Below are 15,438 nucleotides of genomic sequence, written 5' to 3' on the forward strand. Positions count from 1 at the left end.
TCTAAATAAAAATTGGTTGGTCTAAAGATGCACTTGACTCCTGCTTTGTTCCACTGTATCAATAACGAAAGGTATTACGTGGATCTCTTTTGTTCTTGTTCTGGGGAAATATGGTATTCTTGTCCCGCTTCTGCTGAATGTGTTGGGGAAGACAGTTTATTTAAAAATACCTTCTTATATATGTTTACATTGGTTCCTTTATTTTCATCGCTGTTGCCCCCGCACATGGAAGATTCCTTCGACCGCAGTCTGCAACCGGAAATCTCTCTACAGAACCATTAAGAAAGCAGTCCCTCGGAGAAGCCTATTTTCGCGTCTATTGTGGGCTCGGGAGTGGAGCTTGAGGCGCGCAGGCGCAAAGATCGCGCGGCTCTCGCGGGACCTGGCGGGTTACGTCTGTACTCTGGGAGACACAACAAACATGGAGGCGGCGGAGGAAGGAATTGTGGGCGGTGGGTGCCCCAAAGTGCAGCGCAGGTGAGTCGGGAATAGTCCTCACAAGACATCTGCCCCTGACTCCTTCGGACGGAAAAGACCGTCCTGTGCGGCTCACTTTCTCTTGCCTTTCTCCCTTCTCCGTTTGTCGCCTGTGAGAGATGAAGTTAAGGAGGATGGTAGAGAAGCAGAGAGGAGAGACAGCGGCGGAGACACTCGGTAGTGTCTGGTGGGGCAGGCTATGCCATGCTTGAGCTGGTGAGGGGAAGGGGCTCTGCTTTGTAAAGGAGGGGCAGTTTTTGCCCCAGGGAGAGGGAACTCTCACCCTTCGACCCCCGAGGTGGATGTGGAAGTTGGCTTTTTTAGGGTCGGGAGAGGAGGCGCCTTCTTGTGTAGTAGGGGACAGGCAGTCCCAGTTGCAATACTTTGTAACTGATGCTGCTGAATTTTTTTCTTTCACCTAACGGTTCAGGATACGTGAGTCCTCTTTGCGCTCCCATCTTGTGGGTCTGGTGGTCATCTAGAAATTATGTTGCTGTTTTGTGTGATTGGAGGCAAAATCACATGCCTGATTAGTGCATTTTTATCCTGTCCTTCGCTCAAGAAAGTCTGGTGTGCTCGAGTCTCCCTTCCCAGTGAGCTCTTCTGAGGTATCTTTGTTTTCTATGGGAAAGGCTGTGGCTCAGGGGTAAGGCATCTGCTTTGTGCACAGAAGTTCAGGGTTTAATCCCTAGCATCTTCAGATTAAAATAAAAAGGATCAGGTACTAGGTGATATGAAAGACCTGACTACATCCAGTTGGAGTTGACAGTACTTACTGTGATTCGGTGGCCTGGCTCAGTATAAGGCAGCTTTGCTCAGAAAAGCAAATATTTGGTCAGAAGTGGTGGCTGAGATGAGCTTCTCCTAAGTGCTTCTTTATTATCTCTGTTGTTGCCCTGAACGTGGAAATGGCATGGTTCTGTTTATCTCTCTAGCCCATTTTTTATCATGCCCTTCCCCCTAGGAGCATCATTCTTATCCAGACTCTGGCAAATTGCAGTAGGTTAAACACATGAAATTTGGATAGTCAGGTGGTAGTGGACATGTGAAATGTGGTGTTCAGGAAATGCATTACTACAGAACGTCTTGAAATGGACAGAGAAGTGGTTTGAGAGACAAGGAAGATGACACAGGTTGCAGCAGGATAGAAAACATACAGCAATGAGAACACGTTCAGTGACTCAGGAGCCACTCATGGCTGTTCTGAGCACCAATGTGGCACCAACACTATGTTTCATGGAAGTGGGCAAGACCCTTGCCTGGTGACCCCTGTGGTTGGCTGGTGGTTCCCACCTTGAATAGGTGACTCCAGAGGAATGGTTAAGCTTCAAACCTCCTTGAGGTACAGGATTATGACAGAGATGGAAGTAAATGTGCCTCTTTTGGTTGACAGTAATTGCAAATGTGGCCCTCCATGAGTTACAGAATGAGTACCACTGGCATAGAGTATGGGCCAAGTAGGGCTGATTGTGTATGAGCTTGTGGAGTTGGGGAAGCATATAATTTGTTAGGGTTTGTAGAATCTTTCGGGCTCAAGTGCCATGTTCTACTGGAGAAAGTTTTTCTTCCAGACGTTTCGTTCTCAGCTGCGGAGAACATCCTCAGTGGCGTTGCAGCTGGAGCAGGCGCTCTGACCTTCTTGGCTGCTGTGCATTGAGTGAGGCCAGGGCTGCTGGAGAGCTGCTATTTCTAGGCTGGAGGGGGTGTGGTGAAAGGGCAATTGGTTTGTGAATGTGCCCATTGTTTGGTGGGGCTTCCTGGAAGGGTAGTGATAAGGAAACTGGCTTTTGAATGTGACCATTGTTCTGTGTTGATTGCTGGGAGGGTTGGAAGGGGTGTGAAGATAAGGAAGATGGTTGTTGATTGTGCTGATTGTTCTCTGGAATGTGCTGGTTGTTCTGTGACCTTCTGCAATTTGTAGTCTGTAGGGTGTTTTGCAGAGCTGGATACCAAGAATGGTGGATGGAAATGCCTTCTTCCTTTCCGTTAAAGTTGTGCTGGTGTTTGTAAATCTCAATAGCTTCTCTGTTCAGGTGGGTGTGATAATGTGAGACCGTAGAAAGGACTTCAGTTCTTTCAAAGTGGATGACGTGGTCTCCTTCTTGAAGTGCATGTTCAGCGACAGCTGATTTTTCTGGCAGCTGATTTTTCATATAATTTTTCTGGCAGCTGACAGCTGATTTTTCATATAATCTGTGGTGATGCAGAAGACAGGGGCCCAGATTTGCCATAGAATTAAGTTGACAGAGAGCTGTAGCCAATTCCTATTTTTTTAATGTCACATGCATTTTGTGCATCTTTGGGTTTATGTATGATACATGAATGAAGTATTTCACTGTTAAAAGCAAACAAGAACAAAACTAGAAAGCCTTAACAGTGAGATTAGAACACTGATGTTAATAAGTGTTGCTGGAAATTAGTATAGAATGCAATGATTGCTGTGATGCTGATAGCAACTGAAAAGAAATATTAGTTTAGTCAATGCTTTCTGAATTGTCTGGAGAAAGTAATGTGATGGAAGGATAGCATGTTACACATTGTATTTGTGAGAAAACTGGATTCTGTTCCAACTGCCTACTGTCTTCTCCATTTTTTTTTTAAATTAAGTGCTATCAAATGTGATCATAGCCATAAATATTTGGGATCATGTAGACATAATACCTGTGGGAAAGTTTTAGTAGATGGAAAGTCGAGCTAATATCCTCAATGTTGGATCATAACTGTTTCAGCATTGGAGAGATGTGCAGAGGATACTGCTGCTCCTCCACGCTTCTTCTCGCTGGCCACACTCTGTAAGGATGGAGAAATGTGTTTTGTCATCAAGGACAAGAGTGCTGTCACTGCATGATAATCATTACTTCTGCAGTGCAATTATTAAATGAGTTTGCTAGGTAAAATATTGAAGTTGGTCATGCAGATGCTATGGAGGCTGTAATATGTATCTGTCCTTCCTAGGTTTAAAGTTTTCTGCGTTGCTTGTGTGTTGCTGTTGACTTAGCATGCTACCATATCAGTAGAAGCAACAGCAGTGTTATATAAGCAGGATCCTATAAATGGATTAAAATATTCAGCATGTTTTGAGGAGGAACTCTTTAGCACTTGGGTTTGCTGGTTCAGGTAGCCGGCTCGAGGTTGACTCAGCCTTCCATCCTTCCGAGGTCGGTAAAATGAGTACCCAGCTTGCTGGGGGGAAAGTGTAATGACTGGGGAAGGCAATGGTAAACCACCCCGTAAAAAGGTCTGCCGTGAAAATGTTGTGAAAGCAGCATCACCCCAGAGTCGGAAATGACTGTTGCTTGCACAGGGGACCTTTCCTTTCCTTGCTTTATAGATTCTTGGCTAGCTGACATCTGTTGTTTCACATGAAAGCTATCTTCCTTTAATGCTTTTGTTCAACCATTTGTGCATACTGTACCTAAGATTTCATATTGATTGAATTTATGTGGTCATCATTATGAGTGCACTCAGACACAAGTCCTATTTTATTCAGTGGAATACCCAGGAAGGTGTTCCTAGAATTGCATCCTGTATTCTGTGAAAATTGATTTTCTGCCTGATGTGATAGAAGTATTAAAATGTTAAATGTCATATGAAAAGGCCTGGAAAAAACAGTTCACATTTCCTGAACATATTTCAGATATAGATGTCTATTCAGTAAAAAGTTGAACAAATTCTTAAGCGAAGCACTAGGCAATCCAGCAACTATTTTTTATTCCTCATCCTGGTTTACAATATTGTTGAATTATGGCTAGAATTTAATATGAATATGTCAAATGGTGGCTTGCTCAGCTTTATTAGTTGTGAAGCAGAGCACATTTTTCTTTCACAGAAGAGCCACGCTAGATGATTATTCATGTTGATGCTGCATGACAGAAATCAAATTATTTTTTATTTTTTTAAATTTTATTTATTGATGAGATTTATATCCTGCCCATCCCGTCATGGCAGACTCAGGGTGGGTTATTAGAGTATACATTAGAGCAGGAGTGTCAAACTCATTTGTTATGAGGGCCAGATCTGACATAAATGAGACCTTGGTGGGCCGGGCCATGTGTATACTTATTTAAGATTAGGTGGCAGAGATATAAACTTTATAAAAGACACAGACAAACACAACTAAAGATTTTTTTTTTTAAAAAAAACCCTTAAAACATTAGCACTCATTGGTTTTAAAGGTGCTTTCTTTGTATCTCTCCCATGGGATTCAGGGAACTGGGCAAAGGAAGCGCTGGCTCTTTCCTTCCTTCCCCAGGGGACCAGGAGGGGGAGGAGCTTCAACCAATAGAAGGAAGAGAGGCTTGGCTTAGTAGCTCTGCTGCACGATTGAGAGAACCTGGAAAAACAAGCTCTGCCTTCCTCCCCAAGGGATGAGCCTCAGTCAGTGGAGAAAATAGAGTTTTTGCTCTATAGCGCCTGTGTGATGGAGGAAGCCTTGCAAAGTAAGCTGTGATGCAGAAGAAAGCAAGAGATAGGGAGCAGATGACAGCCAGTTGCTCGGGGGTCTGATAGGAGCCCTCTGGGGGCCTGATTCAGCCCCCAGGCCACCTCCTGCCCCTCTTTTAGTTGTCTGACACCATTTTGGGTTGCCAGAGCTATTTAAAATGCAACTTTAAGGGTCCTTCCCCCCTGTCAGTGAAAGACTTCTTAGTGATTTGATACTATTAACTATGGTTACCTTTCTTGATTGGTAGTCTAGGATTTTTTTAATCAGGGTATTGTACTGTGTGTTCTATTTAGGAATGTAAATTTCATTTTAAAAGCAGCTCTTTAAACATGTATTAGAAATGAGTCCTGTAAAAGGAGGGGAATCAACCTCACAAATCCTCTAATTTCTTTCTAGGCTCTCAACTAGTTCAGTCTTAGAAGTGAGTACTCTAAATCAGGGGTGACCACAACGGTAGCTCTCCAGATATTTTTTTGCCTACAACTCCCATCAGCCCCAGCCAGCATGGCCAATGGCTGGGGCTGATGGGAGTTGTAGGCAAAAACATCTGGAGAGCTACCGTTGGCCACCCCAGCTCTAAATAGGTCTTTAAAAGTGGTAGTGGGCAGCATGAAATGCAGTAAACTGAAGATCAAACCTGACTAATGAAGATGCTGTTGATAGATAATAATAACTGGGGAACTGAGGTATACAGCTGGTTATAGATGGAGGTTGTACTCCCTCTTAAAAAATAGGTTTGCACCTTGAGGAATATCTAGAGGAATATCTATAGATGAGATACTTAGGTCTCATTTATGGCACACAGAATATTTAATCCACTTTGGTTGGTGTTTCATCCCAGAAAGCTATCTTAAACTAGGTTATGAGAAGGCTCAGAAATGTTTAAAATAAGATCTTACAAATCACCCTGCCAGACTGTAGCCGATGTATTCTGATGTATTTGTTCATGCATCTGTCTACCTCTGTGTCAGCCCTTCATGCATTGTCAAATCTAAACCAGTACAAAATCTTCCTCATAAGCCACTGATGTGTGTTCTCATTTTTCATTCATTTACAGAGTTCAACAAATGGAACCTCAGTTAACTTAAGCCTATAAGTAGCTGGTGAAAACAGAAAGAAGGTAGGCACAACTGTCATGTGAAGAGATATGGAGTAGCTGTAGTTAAACATAATGTGCAGATCTTTGCCTGAATAATGTAGTTGAGTAAAATTCATTAAAAATGACACCTCTTCACTCATGATCTATCTCAAATAGTGTAAGGCCCTACTCTGGGAGATCTGGGTGACAATGAACCAGTTACCTCCTCTCAGTCTAACCTACTTTACACAAGTCTGGGAGGGCTAAATGGTGGTTGTGGTGGGGAAGACTTCTATACTGCTCTTAGCTCCTTAGAGGAAGCAGAGTAAAAGTTGATAGTGATGATTTTTGTTTTTCCTTCTTCCAAAGCAAAAGGAACAAACTATGGCAGAGTTGGGACAACATATTACTCATCAGGCTGAATACAGCCCCCAGCCCTTTGTGCTGCTTGACAACCTCTTTTTTTTTTTACTCCATGCCAGGAAGGCAGGACAAATAAGACTTATTGAGCCAACACTGGCCTTTGCTATGCATCATTGGTGGGTAGTATACAGCTTTGTGACTCGCCAGGTTTACAAGCTTCATACTTGGTGGGATAACTGATGTAATTATCAGATGAACTTAAGGAGGACACCTTTGAAGCCTGGTGGTAGAGGAGAAAGAAGCCTTCAACTTTTGAGAATTTAAGAGGTGAGTTGGTGGGAGGTCTGTAGACCCTTCCCACACAACCAGCTTCTTCGGTCTAATACTTCTTTCTTTAGCACAGATACCAGAGTGAGTTTTTCTGGAAGAAGTGTTTGTGTGGGGAAGCTAATAGTAAGAAAAAGTAGAGCTGAGCTTCCACCATCTGAGCCTCTCCTCCATTTTAAGTAACTGAGCAGACTGGGTGTTAAACTGTTGTTCATTATGAAGCATAGCATCTGAAAAGTGCAGTTTCTGTTCTGGGGGCTTGATTGTTTTTATTTTCTGTTATAATAGACTTATCTTTTAATGCCAACATGTATTCTGTCTTTTCGTAGAATACAAGAGGCATTACAGTTTTGAGAATATCTCCATATATAATGGAACATGCATTTCAAGAGTGGATTTTTGATGTCTCTTTCATTGGTTTGGATTTTATTTGGATTGATAAGGTAAGATTGCTGTTATTGTTTTTAATACTTTTAAACGGATCTCCCAGTCTCTAATAATACACTTGTATGGTAGAGATAACGGAGTGTAAGTAGTAACTATTGTTGCTTTCTGAATTCTTATATTTGTGACCTTGTCTTTCCAAATCTTTGACTGTAGTCAGACAAGATGATTTCTTTTTCTTCTTTCTAAGAGAGCCAGTTTGGTGTAGTGGTTAACTGCACGGACTCTTATCTGGGAGAACCGGGTTTGATTTCCTACTCCTCCACTTGCACCTGCTGGAATGGCCTTAGGTTAGCCATAGCTCTGGCAGAGGTTGTCCTTGAAAGGGCAGCTGCTGTGAGAGCCCTCTCAGCCCCACCCACCTCACAGGGTGTCTATTGTGGAGGAAGGAGATAAAGGAGATTGTAAGCCGCTCTGAGTCTCTGATTCAGAGAGAAGGGCGGGGTATAAATCTGCAGTTCTTCTTCTACTACTTGGTACCAAGGAGCAAAAAAGATTATCTACACTCATGTTCCTTGTTGCAGACATCTTAAGGCATTATTAATACTCTTTTCTCAATGAGTTAGAAACTGAGAACTATAGCAATTAAGAGATGCCCCTAATTGATTGTTATTGATCTGAATTGGATTTATCTTGGACTCAGCCTTCATGTTAAAAAAATCTGATCAAGTGAATTATCCTTCTGTGAGGGATAAAAATCCAAGCCTTGCTAGAATGTTTGTCAAGCATGTTTTTATAGAATTGGAAGTCAGCTGAAAAGCTTCATCTTGAAAAAGTGATGGGTATCCAAAGTCTTTCAAAGAAAGAAGGAAAGAACTGGCAAGTAGTATTTTCCAATGCATCACATTTTTATATAGTGACTTTGATGGCCTCAGGGCTTAAAGCCACTATAGCAGATGATGTGATAGATGGTATGTAGTGTTTTAGGGATATGTTTCCACCTAGTGCATAGGAGGCCAAACTGTGGTTTGGGAGCCACATGTGACTTTTTCACACTTACTGTGCAGCTCCCAGAGGTTAAGGAGGAACTTAATGCAGGCTTACTTTCAAGTAGCAGGACCTCAGTCAGGTTCTGAATGCTGACCCTTAAGTAAACAACTATTTCTGCTGTGTGTGAAGTGGAGAAAAAGGAGGAAACAGACAGGCTTACAAGCTCTTCCCCTCCATCACAGAGGTCACATGAAGACCTAGAGCAGGGAAAGTTAGTGCAAAAGCCAAGGGAGCCACTGGAAGGAGGGACAGAATTAAAGAGAACAGTGCAGTGTTCCACCTTAGTTTCGTAGCTCTTGTAGGAGCTGCACATATTACTTTGCTGTCAAGACAAAGAGTGATGCATAATGATTAAACAGTGGTCAGTGATTTATATGGTACATGTGTGTTTCTTTCTCCCACTGGTGCCAAAAATAATTCCCTAACTTTTCCCTATGCTGGTCTTATGGTGACTGTTATTCCCAGGTTTTGTTTTTTAAAAAGTCTAGTCTTCTTCTAGCATGGTCATGTAAAGTGCATACATATGTATTTTATCTTTCTGTGCAAAGAAATTAAGAGTTTTAATAAAGAATTTAATAAATATTGTTCATGATCTGCCTAATTCACAGAATCAGCATTGCAGTCAGATGGCCATCTAGCCTCTGCCTAAAATGTTCCGTTTACCTTGTGGCAAAAACCTTCTGGATCCCTTGCCAAACTGGCCTGGAGAAAAGTGTCAATCAGCATTTCCCTGGGCATGTAAGAAAGGGCCACAAGAACTTAGCATTGATGCAACACTTCCTGCCCTCCTTCTCATGATCTGCCTAATTCACAGAATCAGCATTGCAGTCAGATGGCCATCTAGCCTCTGCTTAAAAACCTCCAAGGAAGGAGAGCCCACCACCTCCTGAGGAAGTCTGTTCCACTGAGGAACCGCTCTGTCAGGAAGTTCTTCCTAATATTTAGCCAGAAATTCTTTTGATTTAATTTCAATCCAGTCCATCCAGCCCATCATCCTATTTCCACAGTGACTGAGAAGATGCCCCAGAAGGCCCATGTCAGGGGCAAACTTCCTTCTTGCTACTGTCTTCCCAGAAACTTTCATAGATATGTTGAATTTAGAGCCATCATGCCCTTTGATGGACCTGCTGTCCTTGAATTTGTCCTTAATGGCCTTGAAATGGCATTAAGAACCATATAATTTAGTGGCCTTTACCACATCCTATGACATTGAGTTCCATAATTTAACTATAGGTTTTGTAAAGAAGTATTTTCTTTTGTCTGCTCTAAGAACTGAAATTTGAATCTTGAGAATACTGAGGTGATGCTGGTCAGTAAGATTGAAGACTTGGAGCATAGTATGCTTCCATAGTATGGCTGATTTGTTATGCATTTAGGGATTATACTTGACCCAGTATTATTGCTGAAGAAACAAAGTTAATTCAGCTGCAACTAATGCTTTCTTGCATCTCCACTTAGCATGGAGGTTGGTTTCCTGCCCTAATCCAGCTGATCTGGATATGTGGATCCATGCCAAAACAGCCTCAAGGCTTAGACTGTTGTAATGTTATCTACATGGGATGCCCTTGAAGACAACTTGGAAACTTTAGCTGGTTCAGAACACCACAGCTTGATTACTATCAGGTACTAGCTGGAGTGAGCATGTTGCATTTATTCTGCAGTCACTCTCTTGAATACCAATCAGTTTCTGGGTTAAATTCAATGTGCTGCTTATTGCCTACAAAGGCCTTCATAGTCTGGGACCCACACTTCTATGGAATGCCTCTTCCAGTATGCTGAGCTACAACAGCTTTGCTTATCTGAATGAGGCCTTTAAAAGGTACTGCCCAACAAATGGTTAAGATGAGCAGCTGCCCCACTTTTGCAGTTTGTATTGTGGCCCTGACAAGGTCAGGAAGGCTCCTGTGCTAGAATTTTTTTGCAGAATGTATCAAATGTGACTTTTCAGGAGGACATTTCTATGATGGGGATATAGTTGTAGTTCTTGATGTTTATTGAAAGTTTATAAATGGCTTTTACTGTTGTGTGCAAATTTTTGTAATGTGGGCAGATGCCTTAAGTCTCTGAGAAGAACAACCTGTAAATGAAACAAGTAAATAAATCTGCTACTCATTGATTTCATTGTGTTCTCCCAAGTTCTGGTTTTTGAGAAATGGAGAAAAGGTTTTCATCTACTTCTACTGTGTTTAACCTTATAAAATTTCTATCATGCTATCCCTTGTTTCTTTTCAAGCTGAAAAGTCCTAGTCTCTTTAGCTTTTTTTTTGTAGGAAAAATGTTCAAATCTTGTCATTTTGGTTTGCTTGGGTTTTTTGTTTTGTTTTTTTGCTATGAATTGTGTAGGATCAGGGTTTTCCATTGAAGATACGTTATTGCTAGTGTGGTACGTTAGATTTGCATGTGGAAAACCCTAATTTAGTTCCTTGGTCAGTTGTGACTTTCATTGGCAACACTTGATAAGTCATTATTCCTTAACATATATCATGGGGTAATTGTGAGGCTAAAATGTTCTGAGCTTTTCAAGAATACAGGAACATACATAAATGTAGTAAATCCCTAACAATTTAAAATACTATTTGGTTTGTATGAACTCTAATTCTTTTTTTTAACTTTTAGGCCCACAACATTGTGAAGCTTTAGTGTGAATATGGGTGAAAAGAAACCAGAACCTTTGGATTTTGTAAAAGATTTTCAGGAATATTTGACTCAGCAGACTCAACATGTGAACATGATTTCAGGTTCTGTTAGTGGGGACAAGGAAGCTGAGACTCTTCAGGGTGGTAAGTTAACCTTGGTGCAATTGAAGTTGAGCACTGTTTAAATGAAAAGCAGGGACAAATGTTCCTTCTGCCTCTCTCAATGGGATATGATACAAGCTAACTCTGATATAAAGTAAAATTTCCCAGTGTGTGTTTTAATTATTGTTTTTTATTGCAGCAGGGACCGAAGGTGATCAAAATGGACTAGATCATCCTTCAGTTGAAGTCTCATTGGATGAAAACTCAGGAGTGTTAGTAGATGGATTCGAACGAACTTTTGATGGAAAATTGAAGTGTCGATATTGTAACTATGCCAGCAAAGGAACCGCACGTCTCATAGAACATATCAGAATTCACACAGGTAAATACTGCAGTTTTTGTATCTGCACAACCACTGTCCAAAAGATTATGCTGATGAAACTACACATGTCTTAGGCAGTGTTCCTCTAAGCTGTGTTAGTGTGAGGTAGCTCACAGGTTTTTTAGCCTCTGGCTCACACATTTTTATCTTAGCTCAGGAAAAATGTCCCCAAAGCAAACTTATTTATGCAGTGGCTCACACCTTTTAATGCCAGTAGCTCATGAAGTAGAATTTTTGCTCACAAGACTCCACAGCTTAGAGGAAGCATTGGTTGCAGGTACTGTGTTTTGCAGTCTGGAGACTGCAGCTCTTCATAAATGGAGTTTTCTTCCTTTTTTTCTTCTTCCCAGTAGTTTTAAGTGTATCTTAACATGAAAGTGCAAGCAAAAACTATATGACATAGTTGATGTGGTACTACCTAAAAATAGCAACAGTTGGTGACCTAGTTGATTCTCAGTGCTTACTGAATTTCATAATTATTTTATTTTATTTATATTCCGCCCTCCCCGCCGAAGCAGGCTCAGGGCGGGATATAAATCAAATACATGTGCCTGATATTTTTCCTTCTTTGTTCTGTTGGTATGCTTTGAAATGCTTGTTGATTAAAATGTATGATTTATTTTCCAGGTGAGAAGCCACATCGATGCCATTTATGCCCCTTTGCATCTGCCTATGAACGTCATTTGGAAGCTCATATGCGATCACATACTGGTGAAAAACCTTATAAATGTGAACTGTGTTCCTTCCGCTGTAGTGACAGGAGCAACTTGTCACACCATCGCAGACGTAAACATAAAATGGTGCCTATAAAGGGAACAAGACCCTCCCTTAGTAGCAAGAAGATGTGGGGAGTCTTGCAGAAGAAGACCAGTAACTTGGGGTACAGCCGAAGAACACTAATTAATTTGAGTCCACCTTCCATGGTGGTTCAGAAGCCAGATTACCTTAATGACTTCACCCATGAAATCCCCAACATTCAGACTGAAGCATATGATAGTATGACAAAGCCAACAGAGACTGGTGGGTTACCAAGAGACCCACAAGATCTTATGGTAGATAATCCTTTAAACCAGCTTTCCACATTAGCAGGACAGTTGTCTAGCCTGCCTCCTGAAAACCAAAACCCACCATCCCCTGATGTTGTCCCTTGTCAAGATGAAAAGCCTTTTATGATGCAGCAGCCTGCTGCACCAGCTCTTCCAGCTGTGGCAACAAGTATTCCTCGGAGCTCACCCCCTACAAGTCCTGATCCTCGTCCTGCACATACTCAAAGAAACTACAGTCCAGTGGCAGGTCCCAGCAGTGACCACAGTGCCCATGCCAGTACTCCGAGTATAAGTAATAGTCAGCCAAGTACTCCAGCACCAACTCTTCCAGTTCAGGATCCTCAGCTTCTGCATCACTGCCAGCACTGTGATATGTATTTTGCTGACAATATTCTTTATACTATTCATATGGGATGTCATGGATTTGAAAATCCTTTCCAGTGTAACATATGTGGTTGCAAGTGTAAAAACAAGTATGACTTTGCTTGCCACTTTGCCCGAGGCCAACATAACCAGCATTGATTGAATACAAGGAGCATCTTGCTTTCTTTCATTTTGTGTGTCTAAGCACATTGCTATCTGTCTCTTACATCATATGAGAGTACTTGCCCTTTTGGAATAATTAAGCAGTTTAACATTGAAGGCAAATGTCTTTACATACTGTCATGATTTGTTGGGTATATGCTTCTTAGTCATGGTGGTGGTCTTCATGTGGTTCCTTAATGGAAATGATGCTCACAGTGCAATTAAATTTCCGTATGGATTGTTAGCATAACCACTTTAATGTGGATTTCTGGAACAATGCCTGTATTTAAGTACAATTTATAGCCTACAGACTAAGCTGTACCATAAAACAGCTTATTCATTCTTTTGCCACATTTAATGTGCTTCGATGTGGCTAATGTAGAAATCATTCTGTTGTATATCAACTGACTACACCCCTAAATTGCTAAGAAATCTTTTTGTAGGAATTAAACAAGGAAATATTCATTTCTACAGCTAACTTTAAAATCTGACAATGTATTTGCAGTGAGGCCTCTAAAACTCATGTAAGTAGCAATGGAAGCTAGAAGGATAGCATTTTTTTAAAAAACAAACAAACTGCACATGGGAAAGACTCCCACTTTCCAGTACTATTGATCTCCTTAAGAAATAACATGGAAATGGTGCCTAGTTTTAATTATCAATAACCCTTAATGCTGTGGGTAAAAAACAAAACAAAATGGGAAATGTTAGAATGACGTACTGTAATACTCATTCCTCACTTGGTGGTCAATTATAAATAACTGCTGCCTTTAAGTGCTGGTGTGAGTGCCATTTTTTTTCTTGGCCTTCTATTCATGGCATATTAACCACCTGGGTAGCATGACTTTGATGTCAGTATCCCTTTCAAATAGTGTTTAAATATGAACCATTAATGCATTTCCTTTTGAAAACTATTCTAGTCAATGTACACAGTGGTGGATATCATGTAGTGTTCTCTGGGCAAGTGCTTTGGTTGTAGTTCTTGACTGGACCAAACAAGTGAAGACAAGAAGACAAGACTAATTGCAGTGAATGAATATTACAGAATGATATGTGGTAGTCAAATTTTAAAAACTGTGTACCTTAACATTGTCCAACTTCCTACAAAAGTGAAAGGGAATAGGCACTTTAAACAAAACATGCTGGCAAAAACTATGGAGTGCTGGCTTCATAATGGGAAACCTTAATGGACTTTTTTTTGGGGGGGGATACTTATTTCAACATGCACTTTGATTGTATCATTTAATACACTCAGTCTTATTTACCTTGAAATATCTGCTGCTGTCTCTTTGCATAACAAGTAAATATACACACACAAACTGATCTGAGGTAATTGATAAGAGTGTATTTGTTCTTCATGTCCCCAAATTCATGCCTTGATGTGAAGTACTGATTAGCAGCCAGCTCAAATGCACGGCTGTGCAAATGCAGTATGTTATAGCAATGTTTGATAGTGAACCAGTTAGATTTCCACTGTTGTGCTTATGAAGCTATCACTTCGGAGAGCCAGTTTGGTGTAGTGGTTAAGTGTGTGGACTCTTATCTGGGAGAACCGGGTTTGATTCCCCACTCCTCCACTTGCACCTGCTAGCATGGCCTTGGGTCAGCCATAGCTCTGGCAGAGGTTGTCCTTGAAAGGGCAGCTGCTGTGAGAGCCCTCTCCAGCCCCACCCACCTCACAGGGTGTCTTTTGTGGGGGAGGAAGGTAAAGGAGATTGTGAGCCGCTCTGAGACTCTTCGAAGTGGAGGGCGGGATATAAATCCAATATCTTCTTCTTCTGTCCTGATGATTTACCTTGCCCTTGGATTTCATAGCTTTGACACATAAGGGCAACGTAAGATCTTTTATATGTATTAAAAGGGTATAGGGTGGACTGAACTGAAGCAAGTAGTATAGAGCCAGAAATAGGAACCTTCAACTGAAATGGAATTAGTTCCAAATTATTTCTGAACCAGGATTAAGACTTCCATTCAATGAAATCCCTTTCATTTAATGTTTTGAATTAGATTGGGGGTTTTTTGCATGAAAGCCCTTACAATTGGCTTCCTTTTATTACTTTAAGTTCAGTTTCCATATGTCCCATAGTTTATCTTAATACTTCTGTGTGATTCTACTCAATGTTTGCATTCTGATGTACAGGGACACTTTGGGGTCAGTCAGCAGTTTTTCTCCAGGCCAGTTTGGCAAGGGATCCTGGAGGTTTTTGCCATTTTCTGGGTGTGGAGCTGGAGTCACTGGGGATGTGTGTGGGGCGGGGGGGGGGGGAGGTATTTGTGAAGTTTCTGCATTGTGCAGGGGGTTAGACTAAATGACCCTGGAGATCCCTTCCAACTCTTATGATTCTATAATAATTAACAAGCACTTTTGCAGTTGCCTTCTTCTGTTTCATTTAATATTGCCAAGCCCCGTAGCCTTGCAGATTATCAGTAGAAAATGTTTTGTATCCAGGAATCTGTCACCGACTTCCTGTTTTATTTGATCTGCATTGAGTGTAACACCAGAAAACGTCTTTAAAAACACTTCTTTTGTTATTTGCTTTTAATTAATGCACAGTATATAACACAGCAAAGTAAAAGCTGTTGAGATTGTACAGATTCATATATATACTAGTTTCATCTTGGTG

General features: G+C 41.2%; 1 protein-coding gene across 4 annotated transcripts; it reads left to right on the plus strand.

Annotated features, from left to right (window-relative positions):
• The first annotated feature begins 342 nt into the window (after window positions 1-342).
• IKZF5 (IKAROS family zinc finger 5) lies at window positions 343-14,086 on the plus strand. 4 transcript variants are annotated; one of them, XM_060241464.1, is made up of 6 exons: window positions 343-477; window positions 5,979-6,041; window positions 7,019-7,132; window positions 10,740-10,903; window positions 11,061-11,243; window positions 11,871-14,086. In XM_060241464.1, the coding sequence occupies exons 4-6, from the start codon at window positions 10,771-10,773 to the stop codon at window positions 12,809-12,811; spliced, it is 1,257 nt and encodes a 418-aa protein (XP_060097447.1). In that variant the 5' UTR covers window positions 343-477; window positions 5,979-6,041; window positions 7,019-7,132; window positions 10,740-10,770; the 3' UTR covers window positions 12,812-14,086. The 4 variants fall into 4 exon arrangements, with proteins under 4 accessions (XP_060097447.1, XP_060097450.1, XP_060097448.1 ...); XM_060241465.1 differs by lacking the exon at window positions 343-477 and adding an exon at window positions 3,305-3,368; XM_060241467.1 differs by lacking the exon at window positions 5,979-6,041 and having other exon boundaries at window positions 455-477.
• Window positions 14,087-15,438: the final 1,352 nt, after the last annotated feature.

Source organism: Heteronotia binoei, chromosome 6 (genome assembly GCF_032191835.1).
Source record: "Heteronotia binoei isolate CCM8104 ecotype False Entrance Well chromosome 6, APGP_CSIRO_Hbin_v1, whole genome shotgun sequence".
Classification (NCBI taxonomy): domain Eukaryota; kingdom Metazoa; phylum Chordata; class Lepidosauria; order Squamata; family Gekkonidae; genus Heteronotia; species Heteronotia binoei.

What these genes read in the sequence shown, in the direction of transcription:
- IKZF5 (XM_060241464.1), top strand. Translation starts at nt 10,771, where the DNA reads ATGGGTGAAAAGAAACCAGAACCTTTGGATTTTGTAAAAGATTTTCAG. An exon ending in AGCTGAGACTCTTCAGGGTG is followed by an intron (nt 10,904 to 11,060) that starts GTAAGTTAACCT and finishes TTTTTATTGCAG; the next exon opens with CAGGGACCGAAGGTGATCAA. An exon ending in ACATATCAGAATTCACACAG is followed by an intron (nt 11,244 to 11,870) that starts GTAAATACTGCA and finishes TTTATTTTCCAG; the next exon opens with GTGAGAAGCCACATCGATGC.